This window comes from Desmodus rotundus, chromosome 5 (assembly GCF_022682495.2).
Source record: "Desmodus rotundus isolate HL8 chromosome 5, HLdesRot8A.1, whole genome shotgun sequence".
Taxonomy (NCBI): Eukaryota; Metazoa; Chordata; class Mammalia; order Chiroptera; family Phyllostomidae; genus Desmodus; species Desmodus rotundus.
In genome coordinates this window covers 78,927,205-78,942,250 of record NC_071391.1, presented here as the reverse complement: position 1 = coordinate 78,942,250, position 15,046 = coordinate 78,927,205, and the positions used below count along the sequence as shown (strand labels likewise).

The 15,046-nt window shown below is 37.6% G+C and overlaps 1 protein-coding gene and 1 pseudogene across 2 annotated transcripts in view; both read left to right on the top strand.

Annotated features, from left to right (window-relative positions):
• Positions 1 to 15,046, top strand: part of C5H11orf65 (chromosome 5 C11orf65 homolog) — a 46,005-nt gene that overhangs the window by 22,749 nt on the left and 8,210 nt on the right. For both annotated transcript variants that reach the window (XM_053924217.1, XM_053924218.1), the window contains exons 4-6: positions 4,508 to 4,561; positions 4,691 to 4,891; positions 6,614 to 6,744. In XM_053924217.1, the coding sequence (XP_053780192.1) occupies positions 4,508 to 4,561; positions 4,691 to 4,891; positions 6,614 to 6,744 (386 nt within the window). The remainder of the gene's footprint in view (positions 1 to 4,507; positions 4,562 to 4,690; positions 4,892 to 6,613; positions 6,745 to 15,046) is intronic.
• LOC112314386 (peroxiredoxin-1-like) lies at positions 10,557 to 14,084 on the top strand (annotated as a pseudogene).

Genomic DNA, 15,046 nt, shown 5'->3' with positions numbered 1-15,046 from the left:
TGTCATTGTTGGTTCCCTGTACATTTTCCTTTATTTCACTTTTCATAGCCTTCACTTTTTATTCTATTTTGCGGCCATACTCAACCATTTCTGTGAGCATCCTGATTACCAGTGTTTTGAACTCTGTATATGATAGTTTGGCTATCTCTTCATCACATAAGTTGTATTCTTTTGAAGCTTTGATATGTTCTTTTATTTGGGCCATATTTAATTTGTCTTGTCGGGCCTGTTATGTAGTAAGGGGCAGCGCTTTAGGTAATCACCAGGATGGGGCAACCCACATGGCTGCATTGTGGCACTGTATGTGAGGGAGGGGTCTGAGAGGGAACAATGCCACTTGCTCAGCTCTCAGTGGGCTTTCAGTCACTTCCTCCACTACCCACAAGCAAATTGGACCTTTCAGTTTCTGATTCCTGTGTGGTGGGTTTGTGTACATTGTAGGACCCTGTGGGTCTCTCCAATGAACTCTCCTGTGAGGCTTGGTGTTTCTCCCACTACCACAACCCCCACAGATTTTCCAGTCAGCAGTTTTGAGGCTTTATTTCCCTGAGCTGGAACCCTGGGTTGTACTGCCTGTCTCACTCCTCAGTTGTTCCTCCTGGTTTATCTGCATGCAAATGTGGAATCACCTGTTCTGCCAGCCACCGCCTCCCCTGGTCCACCAGCCACCACCTTACCGAGAGTTGTCTCCACCCTGGCTGCCCATCTCCACCCCTCCTACTGGTCTGGATGAATGTTTCTTTAACTCCTTGGTTGTCGGACTTCCATACAGTTTGATTTTCTGGAAGTTCTGGGTCTTTTTAAAAATATATATTTTATTGATTATGCTATTACAGTTATCCCATTTTCCCCCTGTTGTTCCCTCCTCCCTGAACACCCCCTCCCGCCCACATTCCCCCCTTTAGTTCATGCCCAAGGGTCATACATATAAGTTCTTTGGCTCCTACATTTCCTATACTATTCTTACCTTCCCCCTGTCTATTTTCTACCTACCATTTATGCTACTTATTCTCTGTACCTTTCCCCCTCCCTCCCCCTCCCACTCCCCTGTTGATAACCCTCCTTATGATCTCTGTGATCATTTCTGTGGTTCTGTTCCTGTTCTAGTTGTTTGCTTAGTTTACTTTTGTTTTTGTTTGAGGTGTGGTTGTTATTAACTGTGAGTTTGCTGTCATTTTACTGTTCATATTTTTTATCTTCTTTTTCTTAGATAAGTCACTTCAACATTCCATATAATAAGGGCTTGGTGATGATGAACTCCTTTAACCTGGCCTTATCTGAGAAGCACTTTATCTGCCCTTCCATTCTAAATGATAGCTTTGCTGGTTAGAGCAATCTTGGGTGTAGGTCCTTGCCTTTCATGACTTGGAATACTTTTTTCTAGTCTCTTCTTACCTGTAAGGTCTCTTTTGAGAAATCAGCTGACAGTCTTATGGGAATTTCTTTGTAGGTAACTGTGTCCTCTTCTCTTGCTGCTTCTAAGATTCTCTCCTTATCTTTCATCTTGGGTAATGTAATTACGGTGTACCTTGGTGTATACTTCCTTGGGTCCAACTTCTTTGGGACTCTCTGAGTTTCCTGGACTTCCTGGAAGTCTACTTCCTTTGCCAGATTAGGGAACTTGTCCTTCATTATTTTCTCAAATAAAATTTCAATTTCTTGTTCTTCCTCTTCTTCTGGTGCCTCTATAATTTGGATGTTGAACCATTTAAAGATGTCCTGGAGGTTCCTAAGCCTCTCCTCATTTTTTTGAATTCTTGTTTCTTCATTCTTTTCTGGTTGAATGTTTCTTTCTTCCTTCTGGTCCACACCATTGATTTCAGTCCCAGTTTCCTGCCCGTCACTGTTGGTTCCCTGTACATTTTCCTTTGTTTCTCTTAGCTTAGCCTTCATTTTTCATCTAATTTGTGACCAAATTCAACCAATTCTGTGAGCTTCCCAATTACCAGTGTTTTGAACTGTGCATCTAAATGGCTGGCTATCTCTTTGTCTCTTAGTTATATTTTTTCTGGAGCTTCGATCTGTTCTTTCCTTTGGGCCTTTTTTTTTTCTTTTTTTTTTTTGTCTTGGAGCACCTGTTACACAAAGGGGCTGAGCCTTAGGTGTTCACCAGGGTGGGGCAACCCACGGTGCTGGGCTGTGACACTGTATGTGGGGGAGGGGTCTGAGAGGAAACAATGGCACTTGCTCTGCTCTCTGCCAGTTTTCAGTCACTCCCCCACTACTCACAAGCAAAGTGGGCCCTTCTGGTGCTGCTTCCTGTGTGGGTGGGTTTGTGTACATTCTGGGACTGTGTGGGTCTCTCCAACAAACTCTCCTGTGAAGTTGGGAGTTTCTCCCACTGCTGCCTCACCCCAAGGGCTTTTCAATCAGTGCTTTGGGGCTTTATTTCCCTGCACTGGAACCCTGGGGTTGCGTGGTCTGTTTAGCTCCCCCTTTGTTCCTCCTGGTGTATCTGCACGCAAATGTGGGCCCGCAGGGTCTGCCAGCCACCATTTTGTGGGGTCCACAAGCTGCCCCTTGCTGGTCAGCTGCAGCCTGGACCAACCCACTCCACAACAAGCCACCTAGCTGGGTCCACCAGCCACCATTTTGCCACCACTCCTCTCTGCCCAGCTGCGTGTCTCTGCCTCTCCTACCGGTCTGGATGAATGTGTCTTCTTTAACTCCTTGGTTGTTGGACTTCCATACATTTCGATTTTCTGTCAGTTCAGGTTGTTTTTTGTTTTTAAATTGTTGTTGTCCTTGTTTTGGTTGTGTGAGGAGGCACAGTGTGTCTACCTATGCCTCCATCTTGGCCAGAAGTTGGCAAAATAGAGACATTTATTGGAGAAGATACAAGATGCAAGAAACATTGTATGTAGGACAATGCGCCTCAGTCCCCTTCAAAGTAGGCTCTTTGGGACCTCACACAGTTCTCCCAACTGCAGCACGATATTCCTTCTGCTCTGGTAGCAGAAGCTGCAGAATGAATTTTGCCACAACATGATTCATGCCAAGATCCTACTTCAAAATCTCAGACACAGTGTTTTTGAGATCCTCAGATAAGCTTCCAGTTCTCACACTTTCAGTTGCCGATATTTGTTGATTGCAGCTTATACACATTCAACATTCTCAGGTGCTCTGCTTGTTGTGGGCATTCCAGGACATCATTCACTTTCAATAGATTCTTGACCATCTTTGAAGCATTTGTACCACACTTCTATTTGTGCTGCACTCATTACATCATCCCAAAGCCTTCTGCTTCATCCAAATAGTTTGTACAGAGGAATGTTCAAGCTTAACGCAAAATTTGATACAGATTCATTACTCTACTCAGTCATTTGAATGCAATAGCAACACAGTACACATGCTCACTCAACAGTGTCTACTGCCCCCACTGACTGGTATAGTGAAGTCATCATTGTTCATGCATGTGCATTGTAGTCCACTCTCTTTGGCTGCCAGGTTACATTGATGTTGTGCAAACTGTTCTCATTATATTAACAGTGGCTAGACTTTTTCTGGACGGACTCATATATGAAAGTATATATTTTATGAACTTTATAAATATATACTTTAAAATCTTATTATAAAACATCTTTTTCATATTTGAATTATGACCCTATATATTATGTATGTATGTGTAATTTTTACTCAGGAGAAAATTATGTAAAACTAGTGTTGTTTTTAGGGCTTTATGGACTGAACAAGATAACATCTATTTTCTCATCTAATTTAATGTTGTCAGGAGACAATATTGAACTGTCTTCTAAAACAGTACCAAATTTTTTTTCCTATTTTCCATTTTGTCTAGGGCACTAACATTTAGAAAATCAATTATATATAATTCTTAAGAAATTTGCTCTGGCTGGCGTGGCTCAGTGGATTGAGTGCCAGCCTGTGAACCAAAGGGTCCCCGGTTTAATTCTCAGTCAGGGCACATGCCTGGGTTGCAGGCCAGGTCCCCAGTAGGGGACCCTCAAAAGGTGACCACACATTGATGTTTCTCTCCCTCTCTCCTCCCCATTTTCCCTCCTCTAAAATTAAAATAAATAAACTCTTTAAAAGGAAAAAGTTTTAAATAAAAGAAATTTAAACATGGATTTAAAAAAATTTAATAAAAGGCTGTTAGGATAGGTCATCTGGTGTAAAACTCTGATTGACCAATACAAGATTTTTCTGCTGAATTTACATGTAAGATAATATTTAATATGCAAACTATGTATTTGAGCACTTATTTAAAACTTTTGTTTTATGAATAACAAATCATTTGACTTTTATACTTATATAGAAAGGAAACATAATTTTATATTATTTTGCCACTTATCATGTAAGTTGTTTTACTTATTAGATATCTATAAGAAATTAAATCTTAAAACATTTTCTAATTAAAAATAATTATTTGAAGTTTAGTCACTTGATCTATTTCATAAATAATCAATATTCAGCAATTATTTTAACATGATGGAATGAGAATTAGTGAATTGGTATATACATAATGCTGAAAAGTAATTTTTTTTTATAGGCAGAGCTTCTAGATGCTGCTGCTGGTGTTCATGTACGGTTCAGATTAGGTGGTGTAAGTACGGGTGAATTATTAGTTGCAATTTTAAAGCTTATTTATATGACATTTGTAAGATGTAATTTTTAAAATGTAAATTATTTTGTAATTGGGATACAATGGTTCTTTGAACTTTTCCATCTATAGGTTAAATTTCCACCTGAAATATACTATAAAATTTTTACTGAGAGACATATTGAAGATCTGTGTGCTAATAGCCCTAGAGATTACACAAAACTTTCAGCGAAATATGCATCTCATATTAAAAGTGATAATGTTCAGGAAGAGGATCACAGTGGATGGTATCGTCGTATAGAGAACAATGGCTGGAGACCTGTTTCAGATAGAGTAAGAAAAAATATTAACAATTTTGAATCATATATTTATAAAGCAATTTGTCTTTTTGAAAATTAATTTTAAAATTACTTTTTTAAATAGTAAATCCTAGTAATTTAGTTGATAAAAATTGCCTAAGTTAACTACTCTGGGGTTACTAATAATACTTCAAAACACAAGAACAGCTCTGGCCTGGTAGCTCGGTTGGTTGGAATGTCATCCTTTAGTAGATCAGGAAGTAGTGGTTTAGATTCCAGTTGGGCCGCATTCCTGGGTTGCAGGTTTGGTGTCTGTCCAGCAGGGGGCACATGTGAGAGGCAACCGATCCTTGTTACTCTTTCACTTTGATGTTTTTCTCCCTGTTTCTCCCACCCTTTCCCTCTCTCATATCAATAAGTATATCCTCACGTGAGGATAAAGGAAAAAAAGAAAAAATAATACAGGAATATATCTCTTTTTTACTCACAGTTATTTCTACTTTTAGTAATTAGCTTTGAATGAAGCCATTTTAGATACTCCCTGGTACTCAGCAGTGTACCATCTTTGTATAAAAGCAAATTTGAAGATGTTGTTGACTCTATATTATCCTTAGACTAGAGGTGGGCATTCTTGAGAATAATATGACTTTCTCTCTTGCAGAGCTTATAACAGCAGAGACTGGTGGAAAATTATTTGAATTTTTATGGTGTTGGGGAATTTACCATGTATTCATATTAATTGAACAGAATGATTTAAAATATACATAGTTCCTAATGCATATATGTGATTCAGGAACTTTTCTATAGACGCTCATGTTTATTCTCCTTTTTGTGGAAATAATTTCTACCTAAGGATATTTGTAAACTTACATTTTATAAGTTAACATGATCTGGTTCTATAGATGTCTGTTTATACAAGTATCCTCACATATCTTCATCAAACCCTTAATTGCTGATAGACAGTTTGTAGAATGTGGTATGTTGAATATACTAAGTGTGAAAAGTGAAAATGATCAAGGAATGCATTCATTCAGCAAACTTTATTTCATACCAGCCATGCGTCAGGCATTGTAGCAAATGCTAGGTATACAATAATAAATAAGAATAATTTATTTCCTCAAGTCGTTTGCCTTGTAGTTAAGAAGGCATTTAGTAAACAGGATATTTCAGTATAATGCAGTAAATATGTGCTTTAATAGTGAAAAATACAAAGTGCTGTGGGGAATAGCAAACTCTCCTCCTTGTGAGTTCAGGTGTGTGTGGTGGGGGAAGGGGAATGAATCAGAAGTAGGAAAATAGACGACCATTTAGGATAAAGTATCATACACGGGAAACCACAAACTCAGGACATAGTGGAAACTTATTTGTTCTTGTGGGGTGCCTATACTCCTTTAGGATTACAGTCTTCAAAAGGCACCAACCCTAAGAGTAGGTCAGGTCTGTTCTTAGGAGAAACTAAAACACTCTTGGAATATGTCTCTTTATTCATTCATTCATTCATTCATTCATTTGTTCAAATGCTTATTAAGTATCTCAGTACACTAGAACTTTGTCAGTCTTTCTGAGGCATGTGCCTCCGAAGGCTCAATGTGCTGTTCACCCATCACTGAAATTAGAAATACCTCTAAAAGGTCTATCTTAACCTTTTTCTATTTTGGCATATTCCTACTGAGCACATGGAAGTTCTGTCTATAGTCAGATAACCTCATAATCAATATTTCAACATTTTACATATTCATTTTTTATTTCTCAATAGTTTTGGATGTCCACTGAAGACGTAATGCTGGGAGACAAAAAGGAATGCAAATTTCATTTCTCTAAACTGAAGAGGAGACAAGATATGGAAAAGAAAAGAAAAATTAGAAAAATAGAATGGATGAGGCAAATGTAGGTTGATGAAAACTTACTAAAGAAGTATATAGTATTTTATTTTTTTAAATGTTATATTACTACTAATATAGCTATATGCTATTTTTTAAAGAAAATGTAAGGTTACAGTTATATTTTTAAAAATACATAGAAAGCAAACACTTAATAAATGCCTACTATGTGCCAGACACAGTCCAGCTTCAGGAAGTAAATGTGAAAAGACACACTGTCTTGGACCTCGAGGAAATAACATTCCATTGGAACATCAGATATGGAAATAAGCATTTACTCTTATACATCTGATAACTAATTTGGCCGTTCAGACCCATGCAACCCTTCTTTCTGCCCTAAGATCCTGACTGTGTGGACTTTACTAAAAGTCATTCTGGAACTATCTAACAAATGTGAAAAGCAAGTGTCAAAAAATCAAATTGTTTTCAAGTTTACTTGACTGCATACCAGAACAGATCCCCAAAATATTTAAAGGACTACAAAAAACTTCAGTACCTAAAATCATATAAAATTTACAATGTCTACCATATGGTAATCAATTACCAGACATGCAAAGAAACGGGAAGAAAATGATCTAAATAAAAATCTGGATCCTTACAAAAATGAAGAATACCCAAAATGGTAACATAAGTAAATATTAAGCACTTTTCTTCTTATAATTTAAATCTTTAAAAAGGTAATTAATAACTACTAAACTGTATACATAAAAATAATTAACATGATAAATTTTGTTAAACATTTTTACCACAATTTTTAAAAAGGTAGATATTAAAATTTTTATGTAAAGAATAAGTTAATGTTGATATTGCCAATCAAGTTCCAGTTAAATTCTTGATTCCACAATTGTACTTCATTTCTCTTTTATTGAAAATCTTCATTTCAAAAAATATATAATTGTCTATTTTTCTGACATTACAAGTAGATAGTTACAAAAATAACTATAATGTGAACATATGGTACAATTACTAAAGTTCAAAATATTTAAAGGTACTTGGTTATTTAAAGCAGAAAGAATTATATATTGTGGTATTTATTAATTTATAACAGAGCAGAAGTAAAATGTATGATAACAACATTACAAAGGTTGAGAGAGGTGAAACGAAAATATACTATTAGAAGTGTCTTATTCTACATATAAACTGGTATAATATTGGTTAAAGATGAACCATAATAATTAAATATGTATACTACAAACCCTAAAGCAACCATAAAATCAACAATAACAGCAAAGATGACAGCTTAATAAGCTCATAATGGAGATACAATAGAATCATAAAAAAAATCACTTAATCCAAAGGAAGCCTGAAAGAAGAGGAAAGGAAATAAAAAACAGAGAGGCAGGTGAAGGGAAGGATAATGGGAACTTTTCTAATAGTGTCAATAAATTAAAAAAAAAACCAATATAGATGTATTACAAACAACTTAATGCCATAAATTTGAAAAATTAAATGAAACAATAATTTATTGAAAGACATTAACCAAAGTGCACTCAAAGGCAAAGATAATATGAATAGTCTTATATCTATTAAAGAATTTGAACTTAGAGTTTTAAAAATTCCTACAAAGAAGACTGAAGGACCAGGTAGATTTGCTGGTGAATTCTAGCAAGCATTTAAGAAAGACATAATACAAATTCTACACAAATATTTTCAGAAAAAGAAGGGAACACATCCCAACAATTTTCTCCTTTAAAAAAAAAATTTCACCCAAGGATATATTTGTTGATTTTAGAGAGAGAAGAAGGGAGAGAGAAAAACATTAATGTGAGAGAGAAACACTCATCGGTTGCCTCCCATAAGCATCCTATCCTGATCAGGAAGCAAACCCACAACCTTAGGTATATACCCTGACTGGGGATCGATCCCGAAACCTTTTGGTATCGGGATGCTGCTCCAACCAACTGAGCCACCTGGCCAGGGCCACATTGCAACAATTTCTATAAGGTATTACCAGATACAAAAACCACTTGAGGCTTATAAGAATTAAAAAATAACAAACAATATGTCTCATGAACATAGATACAGGATAATAAATAACATATGGAGTTTACCCTAGGAATACAGAGTTGGCTTAACTTTTGGAAATCAGTGCAATTTACCATGTTAGCAGACTTAAAAAGAAATTTAGTTATGATCATCTTAGTAGATGAAGAAAAATACTTACAAAAATCCAACAATCATTCATGATAAAAACTCTTGGCAAACTAGGAATAAGAGAGAGAACCTCTTCTTGATAAAGGGCGTCTATAGAAAACCTACAGCTAACACACTTAATGGTGAAAGACTGTCTCCTTTGTATCTGAGATGGGAAAACAAGGCAAGGATGTTTCCTCTCACTACTTCTTTACAACGTTGCACTGAAGGTCCCAGCCAGTGAAATAAGGCAAGAGAGGGAAGAAAGAGACACTGAAAATGGAAAGAAAGAACTAAAACAGTCTTTATTGACAGTTGACATGATTGTCTAGGTATAAATCTTAAGAAATCTACAAAAAGAAAAAGCTACTGGAACTAATAAGTGAGTTTATCAAGGTTGTGAAATACAGAAATTGTACTGCCACGTTCCAGCAACAAACAATTGGAAATTTTAAGTATTATTTCATTTTTATTGTATTTTTTCCCATTACCATTTAGTCCCCTTATATACCCCACCCCCAACAATCACACATTGTTGTCCATGTCCATGAGTCCTTTTTTCTTTTTTCTCAATTCCTCCACTCCCTCACCTTCCTCCCCCCTTAGCTGTCATCCTGCTCTCCATCTATGAGTTTGTCTTTATTTTGCTTGTTACTTCAGTTTGTTCATTAGATTCCGCATATGAGTGAAATCATATGGTATTTGTCTTTCTCTGCCTGGCTTATTTCACTTAGCATAGTGTTCTCAAGGTCCATCCATACTGTGGCAAAGGGTAAAATTTTCTTTTTTATGGCCAAATGGTATTCCATTGTGTAAATTCTCCATAGTTGTTTTGTTTACTCATCTGCTGATGGGCACTTGGGCTGCTTCCATATCTTGGTGATTATAAATACCGCTGCAATGAACACAGGGGTGCTTATGTTCTTTTGAATTAGTGTTTTGGGTTCCTTCAGATATATTCTCAGAAGTGGGATCACTGGGTCAAAAGGTAGATCTATTTTTAATTTTTTGAGGTATCTCCATACCACTTTCCAAGTGACTGTACCAATCTGCATTCCCACCAACAGTACAAAAGGGTTCCCCCTTCTCCACATCCTGGCCAGTGCTTGTTTTTTTATATATTGATGACAGCCATTCTGACAGGTGGGGGATGGTATCTCATTGTGGTTTTAATGTGCAATTCTCTGATGATTAGTGACACTGAGCATCTTTTCATATGTCTACTGGCCATCTGTGGGTCCTCTTTGTAGAACTGTCTATTCAGGTCCTTTGCCTATTTTTTAATTGGGTAGTTTGCTTTATTTGGTGTTGAGTTTTGTGAGTTCTTCATAAATTTTGGATATTATCCCCTTATGAGATGTATCAGCAAATACATTCTCCCATTCTGTGGGTTGTCTTTTTATTTTCTTGATGATTTCCTTTGCTGTACAAAAACTTTTTAGTTTGATGTCATCTTGTTTGTTTATTTTTTCTTTCGTTTCCCTTGCCTGAGGAGATATATCACAAAAAATACTGCAAATGTGAAAAAATACATAAAAATCAAAACACAAGCCACAGTCAGGAAGAAAACATTTGCAAAATATATATGATAAAAGACTTGTATAGAATATTTTTTAAACTCAAAACTCAATAATAAGAATACAGCCTAATTTTAAAATGGCAAAGATTTAAACAAATACTCTGACAATGAAGACATGTGGATAGCAAATAAGCACAAGTGTACTAATAGCTATCATCATCAGTCATTAGAAAGTGCAAGCCAAAACTATAATGAGATATTGTCAGGGGGCTTTAACGCAGCCCCCCGGTCCGCCACGGATGAAGAATAAGTCTACCAAGACATGATCTGCTTGGGGAGGAGAGGTGGCCGATCTCTCAAAGGAGAAGGGCCCAGAGCCTTTCTCTCCATGGGCTTTTATTAGGTTCATTTGCACAGGAATACAGATAAAGCTCATCAATCATTGTCAGCCAGTAAGGGTTAAACAATACATGATTTACAGAGAACTTTGAGGGCTTATTCTGAGTTACAGCCAATTAGTTAGAGGGCCATAAAACTTTAGGCGCCAGACTCATCTCAGGTCTGGACCCTTATCCTTTAAACTGAGGGTACAAATTAAGTAGGTTTCACAGGAATGTATGTATTTTTGTTAGGCCTGATTCCCCAGGGAATCCGCCCCTCCCAGCACAGGACTGCACTGCCCTCTGTCCTTGTTTCAGGCTTAAGTCAGGCAAGGGAAGTAAGGCAGCCAAGAGATTAGGAGACTTCTTGCAGACAGAATGAGGACTCAGGCCATTTCAAAGCCAAGGGGCGAGGGTCCATCACCCCCTTTTTCCACAGCCCCCTGAGTCCTTCCCTGCGAGCTTATTCCTGGTGACCAGAGCCTGTCTTAGGTTGATCCTCCCTTGAGGATTCTTACCCGTCATTGGCTAACTGGCCAAGCTCAGGGCCAAGCAGGGTGAAGTGGGCAGAGGTGGCGCACCTGCCAGGGAGATAAGCTTTGTCTCCTTAGTGGCTTATGGTCCCAACTCTGACTCAGCCTTAACCATGGGGGGTTACAGCCTCTGAAACCAGGCAGGGCAGTTCCCAACAAGATATTACATTACCACTAGAATGGAAGAAATTGTCTGCACACACATAGAGCAAATGCAAATGGTACATCCACTTTGGAAAACACTTTGGCAGTTTTCTTACAAGTTAGTATTATCTTACAAGTTAAATGGTAGGGTATACCTACCATTCAACTCAGCCATTTCACTCTTAGGTATTTATCCAAGAGAAATAAAACATATGCCCACAGAAAGACTATATATGAATTTTTATAACAGCTTTATTTGAAGTAGCCAAAAACCAGAAACAACCCAAATGTCCCTGGATAAGTAATTGTGAGGTACCTGCACAAGGGAATACTACTCAGCAGTACAAAGGAATAAACTATTGACACCCACAGCAACATGGATGAATCTCAAAATAATGGTGCTGAATGAATAAAACCTGTCAAAAGAGAGAACACACTGTATGATTTCATTTATACAAAATTCTAGAAAATACAAACAAGTCTAGAGTGACACAAAGCAGATCAATGGCTGTCTGGAGATAAGGGTGGGAGGAAGGAGGGGGAGAAGGATTACTAAGGCACACAGGGAACTTTGGGGGATGTGATGTGTTCATTCATTATTGTAGTGATAGATTTACAGGTGTATAAGTATGAGGGGGAACCCTGAGCACAGAATTTATTTATTACAAAATTGTGTATTTATTCTTACATGTTTAAACTTTAGTTACCTTCAAAGTGCTCCCCATTGTATGCAGTAAATCTAGCGAGACATTTTTTTCCAGTGCTCTAAACAGTTTTCGAACTCATCAATTTTGATGTCTTTTAGTGCTTCTGCCATTTTTTGTTTCACCTCTGCCACATTGGCAAAACATTTCCCAATGAGGGCTTTTTTCATCCAGGGAAACAAAAAAAAAGTCACTCAAACAAGGAAAATGGGGACAGACTCATAGATGGAGAGCAGGATGCTAGCTGGGGCAGGGAGAGGGTAGAGGGTGGAGGGACTGAGCAAAAAGGAAAAAGGACTCATGGACATGGACAACAGAGGAGAGTATAAGGAGACTAAAAGGTAATATAAAAAATAATACAATAAAGATTAAATTTCAAAAATAAATAAAGTCTGAGAACAAAAAGTAGATATATGAATTGCTGTATATCAGTGCTGTAGAAGGGAAAATGAGTATCATCCCAGTTCACAAATCTAATCTTAAGTGTCTGTATCTTTGGGAAGATAAACATGGGGGAACTCATAAAAAATACATTCAACCTCAGCCTTTCAGAAGTTTCTGATTTCTAAATTCATTTTTGTTGTGTCATGAGCATTAGTTAATAATTCTGGGCCAAAGGGTACCATCATTCATGTATTTTTTTTATTTAGTACGTGTCTGCTAAGTGCCTATTGTTTAGGGAGGAGAGTATAGAAGTGGAAGACTGCATGTTCCATGAAGGCATTTCACCACTGGACAGATGGCTTTGAAAACATTGGACACTGAAGTAAATGTTCATTAAATGAATAAGTGAGTGAAGAACTCTAGAAAAATTGTAAAATCAGGTGCTTCATGAGTCTTCTTCCTGACCTGCTTCTTTTGGTATTTGTGTCTCAGAGCTGCTGATAGCAAGATGTCTTCAGGAAATGCTAACATTGGGCAACCTGCCCCCATCTTCAAAGCTACAGCTCTTATGCCAGATGGTCAGTTCAAAGATACCAGCCTATCTGAGTACAGGGGAAAATATGTGGTGTTCTTCTTTTACCCTCTTGACTTTACCTTTCTTTGTTTGCCCCATGGAGATCATTGCTTTCAGTGGTAGGGCAGAAGAATTTAAGAAACTCAACTGCCAAGTGATTGGTGCTCCTGTGGATTCTCACTTCTGTCACCTGGCATGGATCAACACACCCAAGAAACAGGGAGGACTGCGATCCATGAACATTCCTTGGTGTCAGACCCCAAGCGCACCATTGCTCAGGACTATGGGGTCTTACAGGCTGATGAAGGCATCTTACTCAGGGGCCTCTTTATCATTGACGAAAAAGGTATCCTTCCACAGATCACCACAAACGACCTTCCTGTTGGCCACTCTTTGGATGAAAACAGACTAGTTCAGGCTTTCCAGTTCACTAACAACCATGGGGAAGTGTGCCCAGCTGGCTGGAAACCTGGCGGTGATGCCATCAAGCCTGATGTCCGGAAGAGCAAAGAATGTTTCTCTAAGCAGAAGTGAGCAACGGGCCGTTATAGGATCATGTGAGCAGTGTACAGGCACGAGAACAAAACCTCTCTTTACTATTGTCATGCTTAAAACAAGATCTTAGATTTAGGCCAGTTGTGGTGTGGGACAAAACAGGCCTTTGCTGCAGGGTTTGGGGAGGCCAGCCTTTCTTTTTCTGGAGAAAATGGCCTGAATTTATGGAGCAGGCCAACTGACACGTACAGGACTGGGCCAACACCTTTTATTTTGTGTAGCTTCTGTTAAACTTGAACTGAGAAAAAAAAGGAAAATTGTGAAATCATACTTTCTTACAGTTTGTGCACTCCCTAACAATATAAATCAAGAGGCATGTTCCTGCTATACAATTCATTAGCTCACACAGGTCATTGTGCATTTAAAGTCTGACAAAGCAGAAACTTGATGAGGGCAGGGATACATCTTGTCACCATCACATCTTTGCCATCCAGGGTTACGGAAGCTTTCTTTCATTGCATGTTTACCAAGTGCCAATAGTTGTAAATGCTTTAATTGTATTTATACTTCTAAACCTCGTAAGGATGCTAGCAGGAGGTAGTATAATGATTATCGTTTTAAGGAAGAGGACACTAAGTCCCAGAAAGGCTAGATCCTTTGCCAAAGATTATATAGCTATAAATCACAGAAGCAAGATTCAAAGTCAGACAGTTCAATACCAAATTCTAGCTGTACACCTCCATCATGCCACCTCCTAATAAATGAGTGTCAAATTAAATAGTGTCAGAATAGGTTAACCTTTAAAATAGAACACCAATGTAGATCTTAAAATAAAAAACAAAAAAAAGCAGTTTTAAATAGCATTAAAATATAGCAATTTTAATATTCTTGGTAAACACAACTTCTGTCTCCTCGCTCAGCTTGTTTGGAGGATGCATTAATTTACGTGCTCAGACGAACGTAGGAGAATAGTGCTACCGAAGTCTGTGCTTACAGTCAGATTTGAATACTGGCTTTCACATACATATTTACTGCATTCATGATCTCAAACAATTTCTTAATTTCTCTAAGTCTCAATTTCCTCATTCATAAAATGGGAATAAAAATAGTTGTCAAAATGGCTGTGTCTTTTTAAAAAGAATCAAAATGATGAACGAAAAGTGCCTGGCACATACAAAATGCCAGTATCTTTCTTCCATTTATCTTTTCCTCCCTCTCTCTTTTCTTCTTTCTTCATAGTTGTCATCAGCTGCATGGCCTTCTAAAAGTTATTCAACTCTTCCAGAATTTCCTCATCTGTAAAACAAGTGGGCTAGTTATTTGGTCTCCGAGGCCCTTTGATTCTGTAATTCTATGATTTGGTGATATAATTTAGTTTTTCTTTGTATCATAAAAATCCAACTTGCTGAGTGGGAATCTTGAAATGAGGCTTCTCTCTGTTTA